Here is a 27219-nt window from a genome sequence, read left to right as displayed (position 1 = left end):
TAAGAAGAGATTCAGGAGCATTAAAGGCTTTTAAATCTCATATGCTCATATTTGCTATGCTGCTGTTAAACGTCACAAAGCAAGCATCTAGTATTGGAGTAACATAACCAAACCTCCATTTGTGCGCACACTTTATTTGGTTGACTGAATACCTGAAAGAGAAAACAAGAAGCGAGAAATATATTGCTGAAATGACTATTGGATCAATTGTACATCATAACAGAGCCATCACGCTGTCTCAGAAAAAGATTATTGGAGGGGAACAATGCCGAGAGGATTTTCAGCCAGGAGAAGTGATGCAACATGTCCACTTTCCTGCTTTCCTGCCAAATTGAATGTAGGAGTGTGAAAAGCAATGCAGGGACATGAGGAGTGGGTCTGACGTGAATGCAGATAGTGTGGGATTAACGCAGGGGAAGATTGAGCGACAGTGGCCGGTGACTTCTCTTTACAGCTTTGCTTGTACAGCTGTGCCAGGCCTGGCATTCACTGCTGCCTGTTGGATCCAACTCCTCCTCCACTGCCGGGGGGCTGGGGGTTAGGTAATGAACATCTTAAATACTGCAGATAAGTTGAGCTCCTGAATGTGTGTGTGTGTGTAGATTATTCATGTATTTCTAGTGAAAATTGGAATGCTTAATATTGACACCTCAGTGTGCGTCTCTGTGTGATTTGATCTTTTCGATAGTTTGCAGAGGAAAAAGACATATACAGGCTGCTCTAATCATTCATCATGCCTCCTTCTAAATGAGGTGTGAGGCGGCTCTGCTGGTGTGAATTCTGCTATAAATCACACATACCCTGACTGCTATAACCACTAGACTGACCTGTTTTGTCCAATTCAGCTAGTCAGTTCCTAGCACTGGTTTTAGTAATTTAGACGCGTGTGACAACTGCAGCTTCTACCTCGCACCTGGTATCTTATCACTGGAGGAGAGATGTGGAGAAACAAAAAGGAATGGAATTGACAGGAACTGACCGTCATGTTGAGTAGACTACATCATAGATTCCCTCAAATCAGGAAAGTGCGTATATGGATAACATATGCAAACTTCTACAAGATGACGAAAGCATTTGTTTAAGGATAAAATCAAGATGGTTATTATTTCTGGTCACCCCTATTATTACTGGGTCGCTGTCCTCTAAAACATTAACTTTTCTTAAAGGGAAAACAATCGGGTTTCCAGCTTTATGATGAGCATTCTTCAGCTAATGGGTTTTTAAATGGTTTATTTGGTTTAAGATGCACAACATGTTTTTCAGTCCATAAAGGAGCATTTTAATCCTTCAGTTTATCTGAAACATTTTAATCACTAAATTTGGTTTTCTTTTGAAAGCAAAAACAAAAAAGGCATTTTATTTCGTCCCCGTTCATGGAACAATTTTTAAAAAAAAATAATTGTAGTTGTGTAATCAGCCACATTAAACCGTGACCCATCAGCGGCACAAACAATGATATTCTTGGATTTATGTGGAATGCCAAAGTATAATTGTAAATTGTTTTTCATTTCAAAAAACGTCACGTTTGCGGTTTTACAGACTGTTTTATGTCGCTGACTGACACTATATAAAAACAGTCACTAAAGCCTGAAATGGCTTTTTGAGGAATCCTCCTTTTGTGGCTAAAAAGCCAACATCGGCAAGCTAATGTAAAATTTTTAATTTTAATCTGTAGTGTACATGTGTTAATTCTCATAAAAGAAATGAGACCAGGAGCATGTGAGCGATCACATGTTTTTGTCCTTATGAATCACCCAGTGATAAAATCAAAGCAAGGTTAAATAATGGCCAGACAGAGAGCTCTGAGCAAGCTGCACAAATCCTCAAGTAGTGACTCTGTGCCAGGCAACGCATGTTTCATTTTTAGCTTCTACACCAGCAGCTGAACCAGTGTGATGAGTGCTATTCTGTAGTAGTTGATGGAAATGGGGGGGAAAGGCAGTGTAAAGAGGACGGTCCGTTGGAGGGGAGGGGAGGGGGGGGCAGAAATGGGCGCATTTTTGTCGTTGCAAAAAGTGGAGCCAGTGGCATTTCTGTCATTCATCAGCCTGAGCTGATTACTAGTGAGTCTGGAGTGAGCTGACAGGATGCGGCTCCTGCAGCCATTACCATCAGAAATAGGTCCAGCAGGCCCAGGGGTAGGCGAGGAGCTGCAGCTCGAAGAGGCCGAGACCTGCCTAAAGGACGGAAAAGTTTGCCGTGCTTTGCCCGATAACATCTCTCTGAGTATGGAGGTGGGGTAGTATATTTTGTTTAGATATTTAGCATGGCTTTAAAAGTTCCGCCTATGATGAACCCCAGGAACTTTTGCTCTGTAAACGGCAGTGCTGAAATGTAGCTACGGGACAATAAAGCTGAGAGTAACAGTGAGCGAGAGACGGTGAATGTTGCAGACACTGCAACACCTACTCACTTTACTGCAAGGGCCAAAAAAGACAAATAAATCTTTTACTCTCTCACCTAAAAAGGCTCGTGGCTTCCTGTGCATACTTGAAGAAGTGTAGTAAAGGGGGGGGGGGGGGGGGGGGGGGCTGTGCAGACTTTACTTGGGGGACAGAACAAAAATATTCTGAAGTCACTGCAACAAGATGCTCTCAGATGCATACTTGGTATTTAAACTTGCCTGTATTTAAACAGGAGTTAAACATTTTGCGCCAAGACAGAAAAGTGTAACGAAGCTTTCATAACATGATTAATACAAGTGGAGCATGCAGAAATAGCCCCAAACAATAGTCCTAATTGACGCTGTGGATATTTTGGTGTATGAAACATAAAAGGACCACAGAGATGGAAAATATTCACAGGACAGGCCTAAATATTTATTAGCTAGTTAAAAATTTCTCCTTTAAAGTTGTAGTGCGTAACTGGTTTTAACCTGCATTTTATTTTTTGCTAAGTCACACCATTAAATATAGGAGGTGAATCAAGACTTTCCTTTTAAAGCTCTATTTAGAGCATCATGACGCACAAAAGATGCTCTCCATACTGAGAAATGTGGAATTTGTGAATTGTTAGGTCACACCAAGCCTGGTTAACAAGAAAGCATCAAAATGTGTTTATGATTAAGCATGAATCCGTATCACACTTAATTAGGTAATGTGTTTTCACTCTACTACAGAGGACGGCGATAGCTAACCGTTACAAATATTAACTCTAACTTTCTGTGTGAGGTCGAAAAGACAAAGTGATGAGTTATACAGGTTTGTACTGAAATGAACAAGACCCTATTAATTATGTAAAATGCAGAACTCTTTGCACATTAGTATGTGCGTGTCATTCTCATGTGTCTCCTTTATGTTGTAATAAACTAATTATACACAGAGACCGTCGCTGTTGATTATGTCAACAGAAATGGTTCAGGTGAAAGGAAAACTCCCTTCTATGATATAATCTACCAGCAATTTTTGTCAAATAGAACATTATCTTTTATCTACACAGCTGAGTGCATTATGTCGCTCTAAATGGTGCAGTGTGTTAAAAAAAAACACCTCACAGAGACGCTTGTTGTTGTTCAGAGGAGAATTTTCCTCCCCAGCAAGAGTCCTTGTCAAAGTATTACCTTCTCTCCCGCCATGGGACTTTGTTATCACACTTCATATTCATAGTGAGTCTTAGTCATCATTTTGTATAACTTGGAGCTGTGGCACTTACACTCGGGGGTGGCTGGTAGAACTGGTTGTTCACTAATCTGGAGGTTGGTGGTTCGATTCCCGGCTCCTCTAGTCCGCATGCCGAAGTGTCCTCGGGCAAGATACTGAGCCCCGAATTGCCCCAACTGGAGGTGTCTGTGAATGAGTGACCTGTAGTGTAAAGCACTTTGAGTGGTATATAAATGCAGTCCATTTACCATTTCCCATTTCCTTCAGTGGATTACCCATCCAGAGATGTAGAGATTAAAATCTCTGCCTCATCCTCCCTGCAGCGCCGCAGTCCAGAGGTGTGACCTGTACCGCCATGCGCCATCGTTTGGCCGAGCACGAAATCGGTCAACCTTTCAGAGTTTGTTTGGAAATTTGAATCCCTTTGGTATTCAAAACAGGAGAGCCTTATGACAGGGAGATAATTTCCTAGTAAATGTTTTATCGCAGTCTGCTTGACAGTCTCCTGTATCTGCCTGCTCGCTCTCCTTGTGTCTTTAGATTCCCTGACTTTGGTCCAGTTATTCAGAGGGAGGAAAAAAAAAAAAAAAAAAAGAAAAGAAAAGAAAGCCCTATTTGTCCCCCTCCCTCCTTTTGTTATCACAAAAGAGCAAACACATATTAAACATACACAAGGTGCAGAAGCGGCGATTGCTGTATCTGCTGTCCTACTGTGGGTGGCAGGGGACGATAACATAAGCCACAGATTCATTTACATATTTTTTTTTAATCATGTCAAGCCTGAATCATGGTCAGCTGGAAGCAGGGGAATAGTCTTGAAAAGAGATATCTTTGCCCATTTGACATACTGTAATGCTTTTCAACAAAATATGCTGAACATTATATTTTATAATTGTCCCTGTTTTGCCATCTTTTACCAGTCGTATGCGAACTACTGAGCGTAAGCCAAGTGTTTGCTTGCTGACATCTCTCTCATCCAAACTGAGGCTGAAACTTGTCTCATGTCTAAATATCTACTCTCTCTCTCTCTCTCTCTCTCAGCCCCAAAGTGAGAGGCTGTGTCATTGTACAGTGAGCAGGCAGGGGTGAGATCCTATAGCACCTTAGTTATTAAAATAGGGGGCTGGAATGAGCCAATCCGTGCTTGTTTGCATCACAATCCCCCACACAGTGCTGCTGTTATGCTAATGAGCACTGTGGAGAAGGCTCGGCCCCAAAACTGTCCCCTCTCTTTCACAGCTGAAGGTGGGGAGAGGGCAAGGATTAGTGACACTGAAACTGCACAAGTCTAATGATGCAGCCTGAAAATTCAAAGCAACTTAATTTACTATTTTTGTCATGTTGCTGTGTATAAATATGGTATTAGACACGTGCTTGTTTTTCTTTTTTTTACTGTACCATTTCCCTCTTTTTTTCTTTATGTTCCATGTTATTGTGCAGCCGAGCCGAACGTGTAAAGCGTTCATCTCTGAGCAGCAGCTAAATGCCTTTTAGACACTGTCTTGACATGTGTCTTTGAAAAAAAAAAAAAAAAGGGCCAATATACCTTCATCAGGTTTAACAAGCACCATTACCTGTCAGGCCAGTACTGAGTGAAGATTTAGGGCTGACGTGAGGGCTGAAGTGATTGCATCCAGGAAAGACTGCACCCACTTCTTTTGTCTGAGCTTCCTGACGAGAGACACAGTGCTATACCTTGTTTTAGGTTGACACACGCCGCTTCCCCTGTCTGACAAAAGGCATTCCTGCCATCCTTTAGATTGAAAATAGATACGGCAGCACTGGGATAGAAATATGCTACAGTAGATCCCCTCTGCAGCTGAAATCATTTGTATAGTGTTGCTTCTGTTGTAAGGATAAGGTCCTTTTGTTGTTTTATATTTTAGTGAAATGATGTGCCATTCCTTGTTTTGCTTGTGCTTGTCCTTCCTCTGAGCCACAAGAAAGGTTAAAAGCCTCAATTAGACACCGAGCCAAGGTCAGCCACATCCTGCTCGATGCCTCTCATCTGAAAGAATTAGCACCCTTCAAAAATCAGAAAATCCACCACTCTAGAAATGCAATCACTGCTTTCCAAGCTTGTGCATTTTTAAGATTTTTAAGCAATTTGAAGAAGAGTGTCTTTCTTGAACGAACGTGAGCAGAGAGAAAAATATATTGCAGATGCTCGAGTGCAATGATGAGGTTAATCCAGGTAAAAGCTATTATTAAACCACTGGTAAATATACCAGTCGCAAAGGAGAAGATGTAGCTCAACAAGCAAAGCAAACAAGAATTTTGGGGCTTTTAGACAATTGAGATGTGGATTGGGCAAAACAGGATATGACTTAATATCAGGATTGTACATTCAGAGTAATTGAAGGATTTACTTCAAGACACATCTTTCATTCAAGGTAGAGTTACATAATTGCACAGTTTCTGTTTTGTTTCTCAAATTGCTAAGATGTGGAAAGAGAAAATATAAATATTTTTTTTTATTTCATATATATATTCCCGCTCCGCTTCCATTTTAAATGGCTCACACGAGTCATCGTCTCCGTTACCTTCTTCATGTTTTCTGTTGCTGCCCACTATCTTAAAAATTAATCATCCTGTTTAATAACGCCTCACGATCACAGTGCATTATTGATGGTGAGGTTCTTAATAGAAGGTATAGAATGGGGTTTTTAACTGTTCAGCTGCTCGTTTTTAAAACGGGGGGGGGGTCACAGTAGCTGCTTACTGGTGCATAGCTGCGTAAATACAGCACATTGTTATCATAGACTAAAAGCAGGCCCTGTGCATCCAAAAGAGCTTGGTCCCTTTTCTGCAAACAAACACGATGTTTTTGATGAGTGGCAACACATAAAATAAATAAGTTACACAAGCTGCAGAACTCAGTAACAGCTTTTTCAGTGAATGTGACCCCACTGAGCAAATCTCTGATCTCCACTGGTTATTTATTTGTTCACCATTGTTCAGAGTTTAAGCAGGCCGACACAAATGACTTAGACACTTTTCACCTGACACCCAGGAGTTGTGTATTGTGTCCCCACTGCTTTACTTTGCTTTGCCACATTGCATTGTATTATTTTTGCATGAACGCAACAATGATGTACTCATGCTGAAATTGAGAAGATGAGTTTGGGAGAGTGTCTGGGCCAACTGCCGAGCTCAGTATGTATAATCCCTAATTTGTTTTGACTAATTTAACCATGGAAAACTGGATCACACAACAAATGTTTCTTTTATGTTGCCCTAATGTGTTCTCTGAGCAAAAACCCTGGACGTATTTATTTACATGTACTAATTGGACCAGGTTTCTGGACAGGGGAGTATACACTATATATTGCATGCACTCTGTGTATTCCAAGGTGAATCCTGCCGTGTCAAGGACTTATTGGACTTGATTGGCAGGTTCTATCACCATGAGATACCCATATAATGGCAGGGCTCCCATTCCTGACCTTCCTATTTATCTTGCTGTATTAATGTCAGCCTATTAATTCGTAAGCGGAGGAACATTTGGCAAAGACACCGTTTAACGGCCCTGGCTGAATCATTCTTATCTCAACAGACCTGAAAGGAATAGTTTTGTGCTATCAGCAAGTGGAAATGACATTTTGAAATTTCATTCGAGATAATCCACTTCACTTCCCAGTAAAACATCAAAATTACAACTCAAAATGTATGGAACCTGTATTAAAACTTTGTTACCATGGCAAATCATCTGGTTATAATCCATGTGGACAGACAGGTGTAGGTATCTATCAGCACTAATGGGATTTCTGTTGCATTGCTAAAGTGATTATAAAGCTATGGATTTAATATATAATCAGGCAGAGGGCAAAGTAACACTCAGCGCCTAGGGATACAGTTAAAAAATAACATGTGAGACCCATAAAAAAACACATATACATATTGACATTTTTGAATTGAGGAATATTCACATGTATAAACATGTAAATCTACACCTGGAATAGATTTTTCTCATAAATTCGTATTTGACAATGCTTCCATTTTTGTCTTCATAAATGTATTGATGAGGTGGAGTGTTCCATGGTGCATGATTGCTTTATTTAGTAGCCATATGTCCTGACCAGTGGGGAGTACTCTAATCGATTAATTGAGTGGCTCATAAAAATGATGAATGGCGCAAACACTAAGAGGAATGAGCATGACATGCACCACGTTAATGTCACACGCTCAGGGTTTTGCATGCCGCTGCACTTTCTGTGGAAGTGTGGCTTGCGTAAGAGCTAAGTAACGATTCATTTCATGTAAACATTATGATCCGCAGATTCAAAAACAATTGTTTTTATGCGCTCTCAATTGATGAGATGGATTAGATAATACCTGAAATGATGAGTGTCTGTGCGTCTGGAATACAGTGTAACTACAAGGGATGTGAAAAAATGGCCATCCCAATCAGACATCTCTGGTCGTAATAGATGAAATGATGTTTTATTCTAATGACTTTCTCGTAAAGTGTTATGTAACAGCTAAACAGTAAAGCACCCACGCCAGGACCCCTCCATGCTTTGCTTTGTTTTCCCCTTCTCCCTCAACCATCTAGTTCCCCATTCTCCCTCCCTACCTCCTATATCACCCTGCCCTCTACCCCCCCCCTAAAGAAGCCATGCTGTCCTGTTGAGCAGCATGTCCTGGTATTTCACTGGCTGAGCTCCTGTCAGGGTCAGGGCCTGTGTTTGGGGCACAAGCAGTCAAACAGTGTTTGGTTGGGTGTCATTCAGCTTCTCTGGCCCTGTGCTGCTCTCAATCATTCCCCCAGCAGAGGGGTCAGCCTCTGAGTCCCCCCTGCCCCATTTCTGACTCAGTGGGGCTCCAGACTCATCCGATCACCAGCCCAATCTCTCCCCTCTGGAGTGCGAATTTTCTGATTTACGCTTGCAAATTGTACATCTTCAGCAGTGTCAAAGCCGGAACACCATCTCTTTTGGGAATATATTTCCTCCACAGCTGAGGCTGAGTGTTCTATAACTGAGCTCTGTGTCCCCAGGTACTTCAGTTTTTTTGCCTTAAAGTGGGCAAAAGAAGCAAAGATAAGAGGAGTCATATAGTATGTATGAATTCATGTATGAGGATGCTGTTGAGAAAACTCAACAGAAACCAAATGTGTTCCCCCCATTCAACATGTGGTGGTCTGTTGGTTGTGATTTACATTTCAGTGAATCTCCGGCCCCATATTTTCCTTCCTTTGCATCCCTGTGATGTTCCGTGACAATTAACATCCCAAGTCTTTCTTGAGGTTTGTTGAAAGCTCAGGGGCTAATTCAAGGGTCAAGCAAGACTTGCAAGCTGTCAGTCTTTCATTGTAACTGGAGCCCCCCTTCCCCCACTCAGGTTCTTTATTCTGCCCCCCACCCCCACCCCTCATTCTCTTAGACCTCGTTTAATAGAATGGCCCAACTCTTCCTCTATTCTCCTGTGGCCCTCTAACAGCTAGAGAGGGACAACCAGAAGCTTTGTCTGAGGAGCCCGGCATTCTTTCACATCTGCCTCTTGTTTTCAGACCCCCGCTGCATTCAAATTTCAAACTGTCCTTTTCAATCAACCCTCCTCCCCTCCCTTTTAATAACGCCTTTCCTCCCAGTTACTAAGCCTTTTATTTTTTCCCCTAAAAAGACCAACTGAGCTCCTGCGTTTCACAATTTTGTCACTGGGTTGTCAGTTATAAAACATTCTGTTGTATTGCAAATAAATCAAGCACACATATGTTTAAAGCCTCTGAGCCTATGCCCCTGTGGCTTCTCCATTTCTCAGAGTACTTAAACATCTGCCTGCGATGACTTCATATTTAGCCAAAACAGTGTGATGCCTGTTGACATTTTAGCAATCTGTGCTTAACAATCACAGAACACCGCCTTGATTGTGTGTCTCGTGCATTAGAAGCAACCATGTTGATGATGATGGTCTTCATCATCTCGTCTGTCCCCTGTGTAAAACTCCAAACCCACTGCATAACAACACATTGTTGCAGATGCTAAAGCCTGTCCTGGGAGCACACCCAAGTCGAGGGCTATTTAAGAAAACAGTCGAGGTATGATCGCCGGCGGTTTCCATTGCGGGGCGTGGGGACCCCCAGCTGTGAGGGGAGACCTGAGCACATTTAATGAGAGGAATGGTATTCAGGCAGTCTCCCTTCAGTCTGCGCCTTTGGTGTCTCAGCATGTTAAACACTCACAGCATGATACAAAATATATTAAAGTATAGGACTGTTATCATCGATTTACAGAACACCCTTACCCATGTACTAGGGATCAGCATTCTGCATCCTTTTCATGGCGGGGGGCCTCAACTGCCTTGAAGGGAAAACTGTTTAAAGGCATCTTGTCTTTGTCTTCACATTCTGACACGGGAAGTCTGTTGAGCATGCTGCTTCCATTTTACACTAAGCAATGATGACAGGGAAGCAAGAACAATCATATTGATTGTCCACATTGAGAATTACAATAGTTTAATATAATGTTGCGGTACTTTTAACCAGTGTAAGGCAACACACCAGTTATTTCAAACTATCATGTGAAGACCTTAACCAGGTTATCTTACTTGCATCAGTGTCATAAACCGAGTAGGCATGGCATCAGTCTTTGAGATTGCAGTTGGCACGTACATCCCGTAGTGTCTGTGTTTTGATTCTGTGCATGTGCCGCAGAGGTCACGGAGGCAACCAGATGGAAAGTGGGACTATATTTGAAAAAAGAGTGACAAGGCTGTGGGAAAATAAAACTCATTTTTTTGAGTGACAGTGAAACGAATTTAATGCTCCAACTAACATCTCGACCCCGTGTGAATCTGCTCTGTCAAATTAGATGTTTAAAAACAATTAACACCAAGGAAATCACTGCATTATTCATAATATATTTCTCTTTTCTCTTTGGCCAGTCACACATCCTACTTGACATTAATTTAGCTATCAACACCCAAGTAAACTTGCAAATCGTTATTAGGGAACTTTGGTTCCTATGAACCGTGTAAACACTCGAGTCAAACTGTTATTTTAATCTGAGTTTTCACAGTAAATGACTTTGTGCAGGACAATATAATGACTGGATGGGATTATCGTCAGTCAGATCTGAACACATGGAAATATTTGTGTGATCTAAGTATTGTCTGCCTTACTAAGTGGACACAGTGGCAGAGCTAAGACGTTGTGTATGGATGAGGATCCCTAAGCCTATATCCTCACTGTACAGCCTTATTGTGGAGACAATCGGCTTAAGGCCTCATTATGCTGTATAGACCTTGAGTGTAGGCTGATAATACGTAGCCACTTGCCTGATAATTTTAATTGGTGTCACATGCACTGATCAGCTAAAAAAAACAAGGGTTAGGGTTTTGTTAGAATCCAGTGTTTGGTCTCTATGATAAACTTTCATTTGTTGAGTCTCATGGCTGCATATTATTCCATTGAAACTAAATACACTGTGGCTGCAGCACTCTGCTCCTGTTAACCTCTTTTAAATGGCTCTAAAATTAGAGGTCTCAGGTGAGGTGTAATGTCATACTAGATGAGCTGATTATGGCAGGCTTAATTATAACTTTGTCGGCTAATGTGTGCACTCTGCATGTTCTCTCAGTGATGAATTATTACACTGTCTGAGAACTCAGACAAAACAGATCAAAGACTCCTCAGTATGTGTATATTCTCCAGTGGGGGAGCCAGTCGAAGCTGCCTCTTGCAGCTCTGACTTTACATGACAGAATTCCTCACTGTCTTTTTAATTGAGTTCTCTTGTTAGGCGCTAGTATGATGGATAACCTTCAGTCCCCTGAATCTTGACGAACAATTTCAGGTGGCAGATACAGAATAAAAAGGAATGTTGTTTTTGAATGTGCCATATAAGGAGAAAAAAAAACAGTTTCTAATGGGGTCCTGTGTGCCTTGTTGCCGGAGTGATGCCATATCCCATGGTGAATGTGCTAATGGTTCATGGGAGTGAGAGGACTGAGCTTAGCCCAGCAGTGTAAACACGCAGACAAAAGGGAGCCGTGAGTACTGTGAAACGCATGCCTGGGCGCGCAGGTAGGCATTAGGTTTCACCCTACACAGCTCCAACACTGTATCCATGACAGGGAGGAGGCCATTTGCTTTTGTAGCGAAAGAGAGCAAAAACAAACATGCAAACAGACTAGTACCAGAGGGACAGGTATGGATGAGGTAAGGGGGAGGGGAGAGATGTAAGAGAGAGGGAGAGGCTGGAGAGATAAGGTGGTTTGTGGTCAGTCACAGCAGAGAGGTGACCATTTGCTCGGTAGTGTTTATTTGTTTGTTTCTTTGTTTGTTTGGCCAGGGGTGGAAAGAGCCACAAAGCATCAGTCAGATGGAGTCAGTTACTTCTGAACTTCTCTTTAAGTTGAAGTGAAATGTCGGTAACAGGAAACTCTACTTAAATAACATAATGCAGCTAATTTAAAATGTATTCAAGTAAATGTGATACAGCTACCTGCACATGATCCTTTTCACACGGTGTAAAATACAGTGTGCTGGGTGTCTAATTGGCCACATAGAAATAAATAATAAAATAACTTTTGAGTATCTGACCAAACAAGACGAAATATGTATTCATCAATATTATGACATACAGTTTTTCCATTGATTAGTCAGACAACAACCAAGCTAATGCAAACTGGAGCGGGATGGAAAGCTTTTTGGCTAATGTTCGCTACACTATTACCATGGATAATATTAGCATTTAATGTTACTGTCAAGTAATTTAATTTATTTGAAATTCCAGTCTGCCGGGAAGGTTTTTTTTTTTTTTTAATGATTTTTTATTTTAACTATAAATGAGAACTTTAAATGAGAAGTCTGAGAAGCAAATGGTGAAGTTACTGCTATCAATCACCATCCCTTTAAAATTCTTACCGATATGTCACCTAATTCTATGGGACAGGCAAAATGTTATGTAAAGATGTAAAAATGTTCAAAAAGATATAAATGTATTCCTTGCAGTAGGTGCAGAAAATCATTTGACACGGCACCGATAAGGTTAGCATCACTTGTTATGGGTCACGAGGAGATGGACAGGGCAGGCCTTATCTGATTCATGACAGCGCTGGTCCCTCCCTGCTCCCCCCTCCCTGCCACTGAAATGGTTAGCATTCAGCTGCCATTAAGGGATTTCCCTTCTCAGGATTATTGACCTTCTGGGCTTATTTTAGTGGCTTGCGTGGGTTTGTAGCATTTCACAGCTTAAGGTTTGTCACATTTCTGCAGTGGAATGTATACGCAGCATCAAGTGCCTTGTGATAAAATAGCGTGACAGGGTGAATTCCTCTGTGAAATCACACAGGGACAGAGCTCACACATGGAATAAATTTCACCCCTGAATTGAGCGTCTCTCTGGGTCTACTCCACAGGTGAGAGGATCAATGATGAGCATCTCTGAGACCAGTTGGCTTGGACTTCTTTAATCAGAACCTTAAAGTCGCGACACAAACCCACCACAAACCATCAACACCAGGTGCCATGGCATGCTCCCTGTGGAAACTACACACCTTCTGCTGGTTTCTCATCACGCTAGCCCAAGTGCACTCCACAGAGGGTAAGTACACACGAAACAGTCGTCCTTGTTTATAAAAAAAACGTTATGTTTTGTTCTCATGACAGTATTATTATGGCATCTTTTGAATGGGTATTGTTTCAGGCACAGTGGCAGCCAGTGCCAGAAATTGTATTATTTTGCTGTTGTCTTATGTAGGAATATAGAATGAGCAGTAAAATTGTCAACCCAGAGCTACTCCTCTGAGTGCAGGCAGTGCTTGTGTAAGTAATGCAGCTCTGAGGACAGTGGGCACAGGCAGATGGGGGATAATCTTGAGTGGTTTCATTAGTTGGTAAATTGTGATTTGTCTGAGATTTTCTGCTTGAAAGCGTCAGTTGTTCCCGGTGGCATCAGAACTGGATCCATTTGTAAATTCCTCGCTGAAATGCTCTGTCTCATGGCAAGCACAGACAGATTTCACACCTCAAAGTATAAAGCTTGAATGTGTTTTAATCATAGTGTATTTAGCTTTCACTGAATCAGTCTCAGCAGTGTCGTAATTGCAAGATTTATGCATCCAAACCATATCTCATAAACTGTATCCTGTACACATTAGTGTTTAATCAAAAGAAAAGTGGTGCATTACTTTGGCTGTTTGATGATTGGATTTAGAATAACCCAAAGTTGGCGTCTTTTCAGTGCAATATATCAGAAGAGGCGTTACAGATTTGGTTCGGTGCTGCCAACTGTTGAAGCTCTGGCCAACTGTTCACTATACCTGCTTTATTGATTTTTAAAAACTCAATAATGTAGGATTATTGATTCATGTTTGGAAGGTAATGATTTCTCAAGATGCTTTAATTCACACTGTAGCAAGTCGCACTGGCACAATATGATCATATGTGTCTCTCCTGAATCATCTGGTTTGGATTTGATCCTTCATATAAGAAGTGTGAAATTTGAGTTGTGTGTGCTACACTACTAATTCCTAATTGCTGGTCAAGGTGCATCCACCAAAGGGGATGTGATGTGATAGGGTGGAACTTGGTACATGAGACTCATTGCTAATATGAGGGCACAAATGGCAGTCCAAACCCTCTCCAGGCAAACAGAGAGTAAGCAGTGACTGCAGTAGAAACTGTAGACATGCCCACTCCAAATGAGTCAACACAACAAAGGAGTAAGCCCATTTATTGATCACATTTGTCATTCACCTTTTTTTCTTGTTGCACCCCCACCACCACCACACATTTCCCATCTCAGCCGCAGAGATCAGCCCAGAAACACTTCATTACAAACAATATCCCCAAGTAAACATGCTTCATTAAACTGCGTCTACCCCTAATATCTTTTTAATGCATTTTTATAATTGAATTAAATGGGTTAGTGGAATGCTGTAAATAGTTTAAAGTTTGTTTTTTCCCTCGTTTTGTGTGGTTGAAGGAAGAGTTATACACACAGCCAAGACTGATACTGTAGCTCTAGGGGATTGTGTTCCTCTCTGACCTCCTTCTATACAATAATACTCGTCGTACACATCTGACTCCATTGGTACGACTTATGTCCACAACTGTACATCTCTGTGATCTGTATTAGCTCAGCCGACTTGCTGTCACTTTCATCTCCCATTTTCCTTATTTTCTCCACATCTTAACCTTGAGAAATTGCCTGTATGCATCCACAACCCCAACAGCCCAGTCAGTGACATTAGTTTCTGAAACTGATTTGCCTTATTATTTTAATTATGCTGTGTATATATGGCGTAATAATTTTATATATATCAAAGGATCCCTGAGGGCTAGAGCTTTTCAAGCCAATGATGTGGAATTAGCTTCTCCTGTGTTTTATCACGGTCAGCACAGAACATAAAATGAGACTCTAGCACTACGAAGATATCACTTGTGAATGGCTGTCCCCTTTTAGTGGCGTATTGTTTCAGGTCATGGAACAACCTCTACAACTACAATAATTATAATGTTATAGTTTTATACGCTGTGATTGTTTAAATATCTTGGATGATTTAAGCCAGTGCTCATACAGTATGTATAAACGCTCAGGAGGGCCATATTATTACATGGATGCTAGAATCTATATTAGTATTAATATGGACACAAAGGGTCATTATGTGAAAATTCTACAATTTGGCCTCAATTTCGTTTGAGAGCCACTTCATGAATTTTACACATCAAATTTAGTTTACTTGTTACAAGTGCTACTCTTGTACAGAGGTTTCCAAAGTCTGTAAAAATAACCTTGATGATCTCATCAGGGGTTATCTGGTCTTGGGATAGAGACTACTTGTATTGGAAAACCTGGATTATAAACTGAGGGCATAGAGTGGATGTGAAAGGAGGGTCTAATGAAAGACTTTATTGAGTTGCATTTGGGGAGGGGTAGAATTCACTGCTTTTGGAGCTTGATCTATACAAGGGGATAAAAATCAACATATCTCAGTCTCTGTTGCTTTGATCAATCAATCAATCATTCTTTCAAAAATCTGTCTCATAAGTATACTTCCTCAAATTTCTGGATTACTGGAGCACCTCTTCAGGCCTATGTAATTTCTGATGATGTATTAAATGAAAGCACCAGAAGTTATTTATTTTTGAAATTTCAAACCCTTGCCACAGTGTTTTTATTAAAGATGTCAGTCAAAAATAGTGATGCTTAATTTTCATTAATTAAACCAGCTTTGTAAATGGTTCATTATGTTTCAAAGCAATGAGCTGGGTTGTGGTCAATGCTCCAAATACCTCATTAATTTATTGAGTCATATTTAATTCAGATGGCCACTTTAAAGGAGACAATAAATGTTGCTAAGAAGGGTCATGAAGTGGCAGACATCTCTGCCTATCACTTTAATCAGTAGCCTTTACTTTGATCTGCTTTGATATTGTTTTACATCAACGCAAGTTTGCCCTCTGGCATTTGGAGTGATCTTCTTTGAAGCAGCAGGTTTATTTCCTTTTGTCAAACTGGTGTCCTCTGCGGATGTCACCATAGCAACCCAGCAAGGATGAGGTGAAGGTGTAATTTATAAAGTAATAAGTTTTGGTTTTTTTTGTTTTTTTTTTCGCAAAATGTAAAAACAGTGATGATTTTCCCTTGCAAAACATGATTAAATTGGCTCACATGTCTTCCAAAATAATTTAGTCAAGTCTGCTGGGGTTGAAAGGATTTGTCTGTATCAGCGACAGAATAACAATTCACACCTAGCTCAGCTACGTGCTCTCTTCAAAGGCTTTCCCGAAGATTGTTAGAATTATGGCGAGGCAGAATTAGGGAGTCGAGCAAGGATTCTGTGTCAAGAGGTTGGGAAGGCAGACAGAGTACAAAGAATATATCAGGAGAGCATGTCTGTGTTACATTTGTCTGCTGTTTGTCAGATGTTGATGCATCTCCCTTTATTGTGACCAACTTTACTGTTTTGAAATCAATGACCAAATAAATATATGACCAGCTGATAAGTTAAATCCCTGTATGGATTTAGTGGGTTCTTTCTTCAGGAACCTTTTTTTTCCTTTTTAATCATGTGCTTTTGGTGTTTTAACAATACGTAAAAGACCATAATCTATAAAAGTGTATTAAAAGCAAAGCAGTGTGAAGTAGGTCAAGGAGATTTTATGTAACAATGATTCAACCACAGTTGTTCTCTCCAGATTGCATGATGTTATTTCATTACTGAATACTGGGGGCTACACTGGTTATTTTTGTGAGGTGAAGGGTATATAAAGAGTTAGCCATGATATAAAAGCTGTGTTTCAGTGGCAGAACTTGTGTGAACAAGCCTGACATAGAGAATTTCTGTTCTCCCCAAACACCCTGAAACCACACTATTGTTTCTCCTCAAAGCTTTAAATGTTTGAAGCACTTGAGATTTCTCAAGGGCAACAGGGAAGGGCACCTTTAAAAGTCCTCTTTTTGTGTGAACCATGTGAAAAGAAAAAAGAGGAGACTTAAAGCCTTCATCACAAAATGAATGGAATGAAATAGACAATCAAGGTGTTCTGAAATGTAATTACTGCAAGTAAAAGCCCAGAGCTTAATGTGAGCCAGAACTTGCAAGAATAGGATCGAGCAACTCCCAGTGCTGTGCCACCACTTATTTGCTCTGGTTGGCCTTCTTGTAACCACGAAAGCATATTTGTATAACTTTATAAAGATGGCCAATCATCCAGAGGGCTTTTCCTTCTGACCTGACCTCATGCCATACCTAGCTAAATTTGGGCAGGCTGATAGTTGCCATGGAGAGCAGGTTAGTGTCTAACAGGTAAATTCAATCAGGTAAAGCAAATCCAGATATCATGAGCCTGTTCTTCAGAGGCAAAGACAATGTGTCTGTGTTTACTGATAATCTGCTTTTCATTCTCTCCACCAGGGGCCTCTTTCTCACTTGCTTTGCTTGTGCATTTTATCTTAAAAAAGAAAACTTAAAATGCTGTCTGTCAAGTAAGCATTTGTGGAACCATGGGCAGTAGGCCTATTCTTTTGAAGTTCTAATTTGTGCCAGATTTGTGTCCATGGAAAAAGAATAGTGCCCCACTGTGTCGCCACACTCCCATTCCCTGACCACTTAATTTGGTATTTAACGTGCTTTGAAAAAGCTGGCCCATAGCTAATTTGTTTTTTTTTCTTTAAATAATTATAATTTCTTAGGTAATTATGTTATGAAATGCTTATTTGCCTATTAAGTTTTACAGCTTCCCATTTAGCTCATACTGGAAACAGCACCAAACTAGTTAAGGCTAAAGGGGTGAATTTTTTCCTTTGTCTCATGTGTCTTTAGTAAACAACTTCTGTTGGTTTTTTCTTTTTACCTCCTGCCTGATGTCACCGTGGTTGTTTGCAGCAGACTGCGGAATCTGGCTTCCCATGGAGCCAGGCAGGCGTGGGGCCTGTGTACGAAGGCCCACCATGCTGTCATGTCTCTTTCATCGCCAGCCAGGCTTGGCCAATAAGGAGATAAGGAGACAATGACTGGGAGAGCAAGCAGTGGCAAGGTGTAACCACAGCCCCTGGGTCTCCTCCCTGCTGAGCACTTCAGATCCTCATTAGGCTTTTCAGCAAAGGAAGGAGGGATTTTCTGGATTAGGGCTTTGTCACAGCCGGCTCCAGGTTGGTGTTTGTCATGCAGGAGCATGGCGGAGCACTGACATCTTGCCACCCTTATCCCTCCCACCCAAACGCAGACCCTTCGTTCACCTGGCTACTGAGGCAGTTAAAAGATGTTCCACTAAACCCAAAAATGTATGAAAATCATAATTATTACCTGACTGCCCTTGCCAAAGGTTTTTAATGCCATTCCAGTGGCCTGTGTTGGTGTCTGTGGGTTTTGGCTCGTTTCAACTCTCGTTGCTCTTCTCCATGTGTCAGTCATGGCAGGGACACTCTAAATTGTATTTTATGAGGCTGTTTATCCCTTAACATCTCACTTATTTTAAGGTTTTCTGAGTAGTGTGTTTTTTTTCCCTGTATAAGCCCAAGCAAAGTTTTTCTTTTGCCAAGATGTAGCTGTTTGTCGAATTAAGTCATGAGTCTTGTGGACTGCTCGCACAAAACAGCAGGACTGTGTTTCTTGACATGTGGCTCAACCTCTAACATGGCCCCTAATTGGGTTTCAGACTTGTCTAGGAGAGTGGTTCAGCGTGACAGAGCCTCAGACTTAGTGTGAAACCTACCTTCTCCCATCATTCTCGGTGCTGATCTTTGAGGATAATGGGCATTCACACGGGTCCCACGAGCTCTTGCTGGGTGGGATCTCAGGCACCCTAGATTAGTCATCTACCCACATGTCCCTATCTGACTCGCATTTTACCGTCATGCTTTGTCTCACTTTGTTCTTGGTCTGGTCGTATCGTGTGGGTCTCTAACAAGTATATCCCAAACAATCTACAAAACATGTTCTGATAACCCATAGAGTCTCCTCTCTGAATCCCAAATATGGGAAAACAAATACGACTTATCAGTCTCCAGTTCAGTAGCCTATAACCAAAGACCTATTATTCATGGAGCATTTATTGTTTTGTGCTTTTGTTGGTTGTCTCTGATCTGGTTGTGGCAGATGTGACTAGCAGTATGTGGGCATCTTTGTATAAGCAGGCTTCAATTTGTCAGAGATATGCCTCCATTTTAAGAGTTGTGTTTTTCTTTGTTTCTCTGTTTTATATTTGTTAGTTGTGGTGGTAGAATGAAAAGCGGCTTTAACTCTGGTTGTCTGCAGGATTTGATTTTAAAGGTTCTGGTATATATATATATATATAGCGAAAGGGGCATGTGTATGTATTTAGAAAATACCTAAAGCTACCCGTGTGATAACAGAAATAGCCCAGGCTCTTTAGCGCTTTAATATTTTTATGTTGCTAGAGCCTGTGTTGTGGACATCAAGGACTGCAGCCAGACCTCACGCAAGGACTGCTGATGAAGTGCTGTCTGGAAGGGCGGATGAGGAGAATGTTTTTGATTATCCAGTGTAGATGGTATTTCAAACAGGAACCAGCATGTACACCTTGCACCAGACAAATGAACCAGCTCGGGCCAGTCAAAGGGCAAATGTAGCTTGGTTTCCTGTTTGCTACTGTAATACTGTGGAATTTTAAGGTGATTAGACTGCAGCGTGCAGGTCAGATGCAGTGCAGCATTGCAATATTCAACTTGTGTCTATCTAGACCCCAGCCTTTTTTGGGAGTTAGAGACTGATGTCGACTGTTATGAATGAACTGTTACTGTGCATGCTGCTCAGTTTTGCTTCATACGGTGAATTATATGTATTTATCCACGTGAGCAATTTAGTCCCTGCACCTTCTGATTTGAGCAACAAGAGCAACTTAGAAATGAATACACTGAAGTGGTCTTATGAGAACTGCCATTTATGATACCATTGACTCGTGCCTGTGAGTTTTCCATTCCATGTCAGCTGAAATAACTAATATAAACAACAACAATCTCCAGGTGTTCAAGGGGTATGTAATCACATTTTCATTGTGAGGACGATGTTGAAAGGTATGTTCATTGAAGCACAGGAAAGTGCGGTTGTGGTTTGGATGCCATGCAATGAAAACTGATTGCAGAACATGTAATGACAGATTCTGTTAAGAGAACATAATATATCCAAAGGCTTATGATTTCACAGACTTCACAGTTCACGCTCAAGAGTCAGATGCAAGATATTCCTGCCTGCCCTTAGCGGAATCCTCTTTGTCCTCTTGCTTTCAGTCCTGATTTAGAGCAGCTATAAATCCTGAAGAGGCTCCTGTAAACGAGGGGTGGTGAAACTACGCCCATAAATATAAAGGATTTAGAACCAGAGCCTTTTGAAGGAACTCTGAGTGCCCATTTATGGAGCTTGTTAACTTGCAGAGTTTTGCTGGTACATTCAGTATTTCCTCCCTTTGTTCAAAGTTGTTTTTTTTTTATAGTGAAGCTTGTCTAAAACCTGCTTGACCAAAAACAGGTTGCTAAAATATGTGTCAATCAATAACAAATGTGTTTTAGCTCATTGCCCCATTTTTGTAGGTCATTGCATGGAGTGAAGAAGTCAGGATGTAACATAATAAAGTCAGATCAGGCCATTTGTGATCTGGTAGGTCACTACAACTTGACCCTATGTGACTCAACTTTTGACCTTGTGAGTCATTATGACCCTGAGTGCGTCTGCATGTCAAGGGTTTGGGCATCTGCTCTTAAGCCCCACTCTCAAGTGAATGATGGGCTGAAGAAAAGAGTCATCATTGCCCCTGTGGAAACGTTACAAATCAATATCAAATGAAGCGAGTCATTTTGAATCAACCCCTCTTAGTGTAAGTGTGTGTCTTTCATAATACTGACTCAGCTCAGCTGGACCATTGCCTTGTGCTTAATAGTTGCTCTTGTACCCTAATTTCCATAACACATACCCCCCCCCACACACATCCCCAAATTATTTTTAAATAGTCAACAAGCAATAATTAAGGCAGATAAGCATGAGAGACATCTGATAAATCCTTAAATGAGAACTTCAAAGTGCCCCTGCTGTGACGGAGTGAGGGCTGGAAGCAGATGGAGGAGTGAGAATGTTAGGACTCAGGCTTTGTCTGTGGACTTGATTCAAATGAGGTTAATCCAAATCTGAAAGTTTCTAATAAAAATGGTGGTGGTGGTGGGGGGTGGGGGGTGGGGGGGTTATAACAATCAGTCACTGGAGGGAAAAAATACATATGAGATGGAAGGTCATCAAGATAATATCCAGCCTCTGGATTATAATGAATAGAAGCCAATAAATCCTTGATAAATTGAAACAAGAGTAAAATTCAATTTAAGCTTGGCCAGCTTTCTCTTCAAGTGTTGAGAGATGGAATCCTTGAAACACAGGAAATCTAATGATACAAGTTCCTTGATTTGAAAAAGAAAGAAATCCTTCATCAAAATACATAAATTAATTAATACCATTGTTTCTCATGTGCTACATTTGTCAGATATGTTTTCTGTAGGTGTGCAGAGTGTTTGTATAACCTTGAGTGATTCCAGGTGGGGAGACAAAAGCCTAGGAGGCCACTGTATCTGAGAAAAATAGCATTGTGTCACATAACAATCCACCTAACCTAGAGGGCAGCAAGTCTGCACTCTAGTCTGAATAAGAGCTGCATAAAGAATTCAGTTGGAGCAGCAGTCATGTCATCAGGGCATGACTACCCGGTTGGTCAGGGAATTTAAATGCCAGGTGGGGGTCAGTTGAAGCACTAGCTGAATAATGTGGCACAAATGCATGCACATGAGAGGCGAGTCTCGGGAAGAGGAACCAGTGGTGTGGTCTGCTTGAAGAAGTGCACTTTGGGAATGCAAACCAAGCAGATGGACCCTTCTCATTTGTGTGTGCTGCCACTGGTGACCCATTGGGAAATGCTTCCTTATTGAATCGCGGCGCATCAAACGCTTCATTGGAGCAGAGAAGCAAGTCTGGGCTACTCAGTGTATCAGAGTCCATGTTTTTTTTTTTCACCATTTGTAATGGAAACTGTGGAAATGATATAGACCAGAGGCAGAGCTGACAAACACGTAGCGAATCACAAATAAATATGACCCACAACCTTATCACATTTAAAGTCTGAATCATTTTATATCGTCTGAAATATTGTCACTGATAAGGCTGAGTAACAAGGTCCAAAGAGATTGCTGCCTTAAAGGCACCACAACTCTTAGCAGGGACTGCCCTATATCAATTCTCTTTGAGAATGACTCATGGGATCAGTCCACTCCCAATCAAACAAACCATGTTTTAAATGGAGTCAGTTCACTTTAAATTTCCACAATTTAAAATGTAAAGTTAAAGTGCAGTTCATCCAGTACTTACCATTCGTTTCTGAATTTAGTGAAGGTTTGAGGGTAATTTACTTCCTGGATTTTTAAAAGTGCACTGAATTTACCTCAACATTATCACGATAAAATGGTCAAAAAACCTCTATCTATCTTTGACAATCTTAAATGTGTTATAAAGCTTAAATCTACCAGTGACCATCTGTTAAGGACCATGAGACAAAATTTACTCTTTGATGGTCATCGCAGTCATTTCATTACCAGAAGATGTCCTTGCTTTTTTGTGTGACCTAAAAAGTACTCCCCCCTTCTCTCTCCCTCTCCCTCTCTCTCACTCTCTCCCTCTTTCTCTCTCTCTCACACTCACACACACACACACACACCGCCTGGCCCCAGGGCTATCCGATAGTAGACAGTGAGATGACATTGTGTGCTTGTGCGAGTGCAGTCAGCCGACATGTGCAGATGATGTGAAGTCAATAATGCATTATGAAAAAAGGGGATTTATGACCTTGATGAGCCCCATAGAGCTTAATTAGGCCTAAAGGTTGATTTACATACAAGAGTACATGGAATCTGATGAGGCTCTGTTTTCCTGCCAGCGCACTGCATTTTCATTTTGCCTGCCGTCAACACTTGATGCCTCGTATCCGTTTAAATTCTTCTGGATTAGAAAAAAAAGCATAAACCTTACAAGGGAAACCAGTCTCTCCAAGTGTCCATGTTTTGTCTGAGCACAGTAAAATCATCAAGTGCTAAGCTGCAGGATCATATTTCTTTTCTGTGGAATGATAGCATTTCTTGTGCAGGCTTATGTGTCTACAAGTGATGGTTAGAGATGAGGAAAAGAATAATTGTAAAAAAAAAAGAAAAAAGACTCTGACAGGGTGAATTTCAGTTTAAAGAAGCCACTTTAACACCAAAAGGAAAAGGGGAAAAAAAAATTGCAGTCTTTTTTTTTCATGGCATCTATTCAGAGAGAAATGACAAGATCTTTTTCAGAGTCATGTACCTATATCAAAGATGCTCCTGATAGCCCCCCTGCTGTTGCTATGGAAGTAGCAGAGATGTAAATGAACTGGAGTGAATTGGATGGTGGAGAATACAAATGAGGTTGGAATGCTCGTTCCCCTGCTGCTCTTTGCCTCTTCTTCTTCTTCTTCCTCTCCCAATATCTTTCTCTGGTCCTGTCTCCCTCTCTCTCAGTGCAAGTGCATTTCAAAGACTTAACATTAACCAGTATTCCACATATTTTGACTCTGCATAAAGTGATATGGGATTTACTTCTTTTTTGTTTTTCTTTATTTTTTTTGATGGCTTCAGATATGTTTTACTTTTATAATATTTTAAAGCAAGACCGCTATAGATACGTGCAAATCCCTTTTTTCCTCTATGGCACTGTGTATCATGCTGATTGATGGATGAAATAAGAACTGAAAAAAATCTAGGCTTTTTTCTCCCACAGAATTAGTCACTGATGATCTGTGATATAAATATGAGCTAAGATGTTATGTCTGTGTACTCTGTGCCACATAAGTCATAGTTGCAACATCAGTTGTCATAGAGTTTAATAACCTACAGATGTTATGGGCTGTATTACAGAGCAGAAAAAAAACTCTGCATAAGTGACTGTCGTTTGCTGTTAGCCATGCCCAAAAATGACATCAGCTTTCAACAGACAAAGCGGAAAAAAATAGAAACACAGTCTTGAGTTAAAGTTAATGTTAAGAAATTCAGAGGAACATTAAAATCTGTCAAACCAGTGGTGTAATTCTTTTTTACAATGGCCACACAGAGTCAGCAGTCTACCTCACGCCCTGCTGTTTGCAGGATATATGCAATATTTTCTTTCTTCTCCCCTGTGTGGACCTGACTTCTTAAGAATACATGCTGTTGTAAAGGATATCTCTGGATTATAGAATCAGCACTGTGGGAAGAGTCTTGACTTAAAGGTTTCTTTTCCTTCACAGACTTCCTTTGCTTGTACCATAGGGAGGAGGGGGGAAGGGGTGGGGTGGCAGAACCTGGAGGACTCAAGCTGTGTTTCCTGTGTCTCCGAGCTAATGCTATAGGCCACACTTTTCTTTCACCCCAAATCCCCCCCAGCAAGCGACCTTGTCGGCTCAGGAGTACAGAATAATGGCAGCGTCGAGGAGAGATGCTAGCTCATTTACAAGCAGCTGTTTAGCTCCCATCAGAACAGGGAGGAAAATCAAAGGACTGCGCTAACGGTAGATGACAAGCATCAGGAGCGTCTCCGTTACACTTCTCATTGGCTCTCGACAGAAAAATTATCTGGTTTCACATCAAAATAATCTGGAGACCTCTTTTGTGCTCTGGCCACAATGATGGCAGAGTGAGTGGCTGAATAGGCCTTTTGATCAGCCTCTGCTTTTCCCTTGGACTAACTCTAGAAGCATGTGTAACTCAAGGGTCATTTTAATATGAAAACCAGTTACTAGATGCAAGATAGCTCTGATGAAAAGCAGAATAGTTCCTCTGTTAGTTATGCTGCATAATCAGCTCTAGGCAATAGTGAAATTATTTTACTTCATTGCAAGAGGCTCAGGTTTGTTGCCAGCATTTAAACATATGGCTGTTTCAGAAGCTTTATTTTGGCTGTCTCGACTCTACATGTTCTTTATGTCCTTCATTCAGTATACGTCCCTTGGATCGATCATGGTAACAGCTTTCTGGGACTACGTGGTAGACTGTCCCTACAAGGCTGAAGATCCTAATGACTCCTTGTTTCTGTGAAATAGGAAGACATCTTGTTTATTACCTCTGCTTCAGTGACAATCATATCCTACCAGATGGTCACTTTCCAATTGATTTGGCTCATCTGTGGAAAAAAAGAAAAAACAGAATTAAAACATTACAACACCGGAGAGAGACGGCACGTAATTAATCCCCTTTACGTAGGTGAGTTTCTAATGGTTCTTCAGCTGCAGATTTTGTATGAGCCTGATGTTATCACAAAGGTTACACATGGTAAATGCCAGCCTGGGAAGCTTTAAATAGAGCTTCCTCATTGGTGTAATAAAGTGTTATAACCCATGGAAATAGAGGTCCTGTGCACCAATCAAAATCAATTACTAGCATGTGATAACAGCATGTACAATAAGCCCATGTTAAAAGGTTGAGTGATCATATGTTTTATTTGGTAGGCAAAACACAAAACTACCCAAATTTTAATTTGCACTTGTTGGTTGTAAAATATACAGTAATCTCAAGGCTTACAATCTGATTTCGGTCTGTGGAAAGAAAGAGGAGAGCCCCAGTGGAATGCTTTGCTTTTGTACAATGGCACTGATCACTGCTCAGTTCAACGCTTGCCACATAGCTGATGAAGAGGAATTGAAATGCTTTTCTAGTTGTGATGGTGGGGGTGGGTGGGTGACCAGAATGGCTGATTAGATAGAGTGTCAACAAGGCCACGATAAGGATCTGGCCAGTAATGTCTCTGCTGCACCATGTTGCCATGGTCACAGGATTGAGCTTTCCACATAATATTTTGGCGATGACAGCTGAGGCCGGAGGCATTATGTTTTGCGGTTGTCTGTCTCTCTGAACTATTCTCATGAATGTGATATCTCAGGAACGCCTTGAGGGAATTTCTGCAAATTTGGCACAAACTTTCACTTGGAATCAAGGAGGAACTGTTTAGAATTTGGCGGTCAAAGGTCAAAGATCAATGTCCCTGTGATCTCTCAAAACATGTTTTTGGCCATACCACAAGGATTCATATGCTAATTATGACAACATTTAAAACAAATGTCTAATATGATAAAATGATGAAGTAATGACATTTTATATCCAAAAGGTCAAAGGTCAACATTACTGCGACGTCATAACGTTCTGTAAAAACACTTTTCTGGCCATTATTTAACACTATAGCTCAGGAATAGCGGCGGAGATTGTGATCATATTAAACATTGGGTGAGTTACTAAATTGGTGACATTCATCTTTGGTGCCAACTTTGAAACTGTGGCGATTGTACAGTTCCTCTTTGGTGCTGGCTAAAGGATCTATGTGAAGCATCCAGGGTTTAGAATTTGTAGCTTCTTTGAGGTAACATCCATATTTGAAGCTTTGTCTCCTGTCATGGCTACAATTTAATGTTTTATCAGAATCAGCTTTCTTGGCCAAGCATGTGAACACATACAAGAATATATAACTGCAACTTTACTGGTTGGCAGAGGCAGGCAGCTCCGAGCTGGTAATTCTAATCAACTATACCTTGATCTTTTGCTGTCCTGCCATTTAATTAGTGCAGAGAATGTAAAATTCCTCCCTTTAGGTGTTAGATTGATAAGAATCTCTCTTACCAAGTCTTGTAGAGGTGTGGATGCACTATCACACCGTGAAAGTACATCAAAGCAAGTACAGTAACATCTCATACTTTGAGGAGGTGTCTGGAGCGTATGCGACCTGCGAAGAGGACACCGCTGAATTTCCCATTTGAGCATGAAACAGTGTCTGTGTGACAACCTAGAAACAAACACAACTTAAAATCCCTCTCAGCTGCAGTCATGTGGCTCTGCTTTTGCACCTATGCGCACCAATGGTGCGCGTTATGTGTGGCGCCATTTTGTTAGCTCAGCAGCCTCTTCTTGATCATAGAAAGCTCAGAAGTACAAAGGCCCTCGAAACACAATATAGCAACAGGTGCTTTCAGCTGCTCCAATAAACAGTTGAGTTCATTCAAGATGTGATTTCAGAAGAGAAAAAAGGCTCAAAGTAAAGGGAGTCAATATTTAAACATCCAGTACATATTGATATTCTTAACATGGTTTACTATTACCATATGGAGAGTAAATAATTTTCATATCATGCATACCCT

General features: G+C 41.0%; 1 protein-coding gene across 26 annotated transcripts in view; it reads left to right on the top strand.

The window, feature by feature from the left end:
• Positions 1–27219, top strand: part of adgrl2a (adhesion G protein-coupled receptor L2a) — a 94954-nt gene that overhangs the window by 9032 nt on the left and 58703 nt on the right. For all 26 annotated transcript variants that reach the window (XM_071487967.1, XM_071487972.1, XM_071487976.1 and 23 more), the window contains exon 2: positions 12963–13147. In XM_071487967.1, coding sequence (XP_071344068.1) covers positions 13072–13147 — 76 coding nt within the window. In that variant the 5' untranslated portion in view covers positions 12963–13071. The remainder of the gene's footprint in view (positions 1–12962; positions 13148–27219) is intronic.

This window comes from Trachinotus anak, unplaced genomic scaffold (genome assembly GCF_046630095.1).
Source record: "Trachinotus anak isolate AG129_WGS33_773 ecotype Australia unplaced genomic scaffold, CSIRO_AGI_Tana_v1 ptg000010l, whole genome shotgun sequence".
NCBI classification, from domain to species: Eukaryota; Metazoa; Chordata; class Actinopteri; order Carangiformes; family Carangidae; genus Trachinotus; species Trachinotus anak.
Note: the sequence above shows the minus strand (reverse complement) of the source record. Positions and strands in the feature narration are given on the sequence as shown.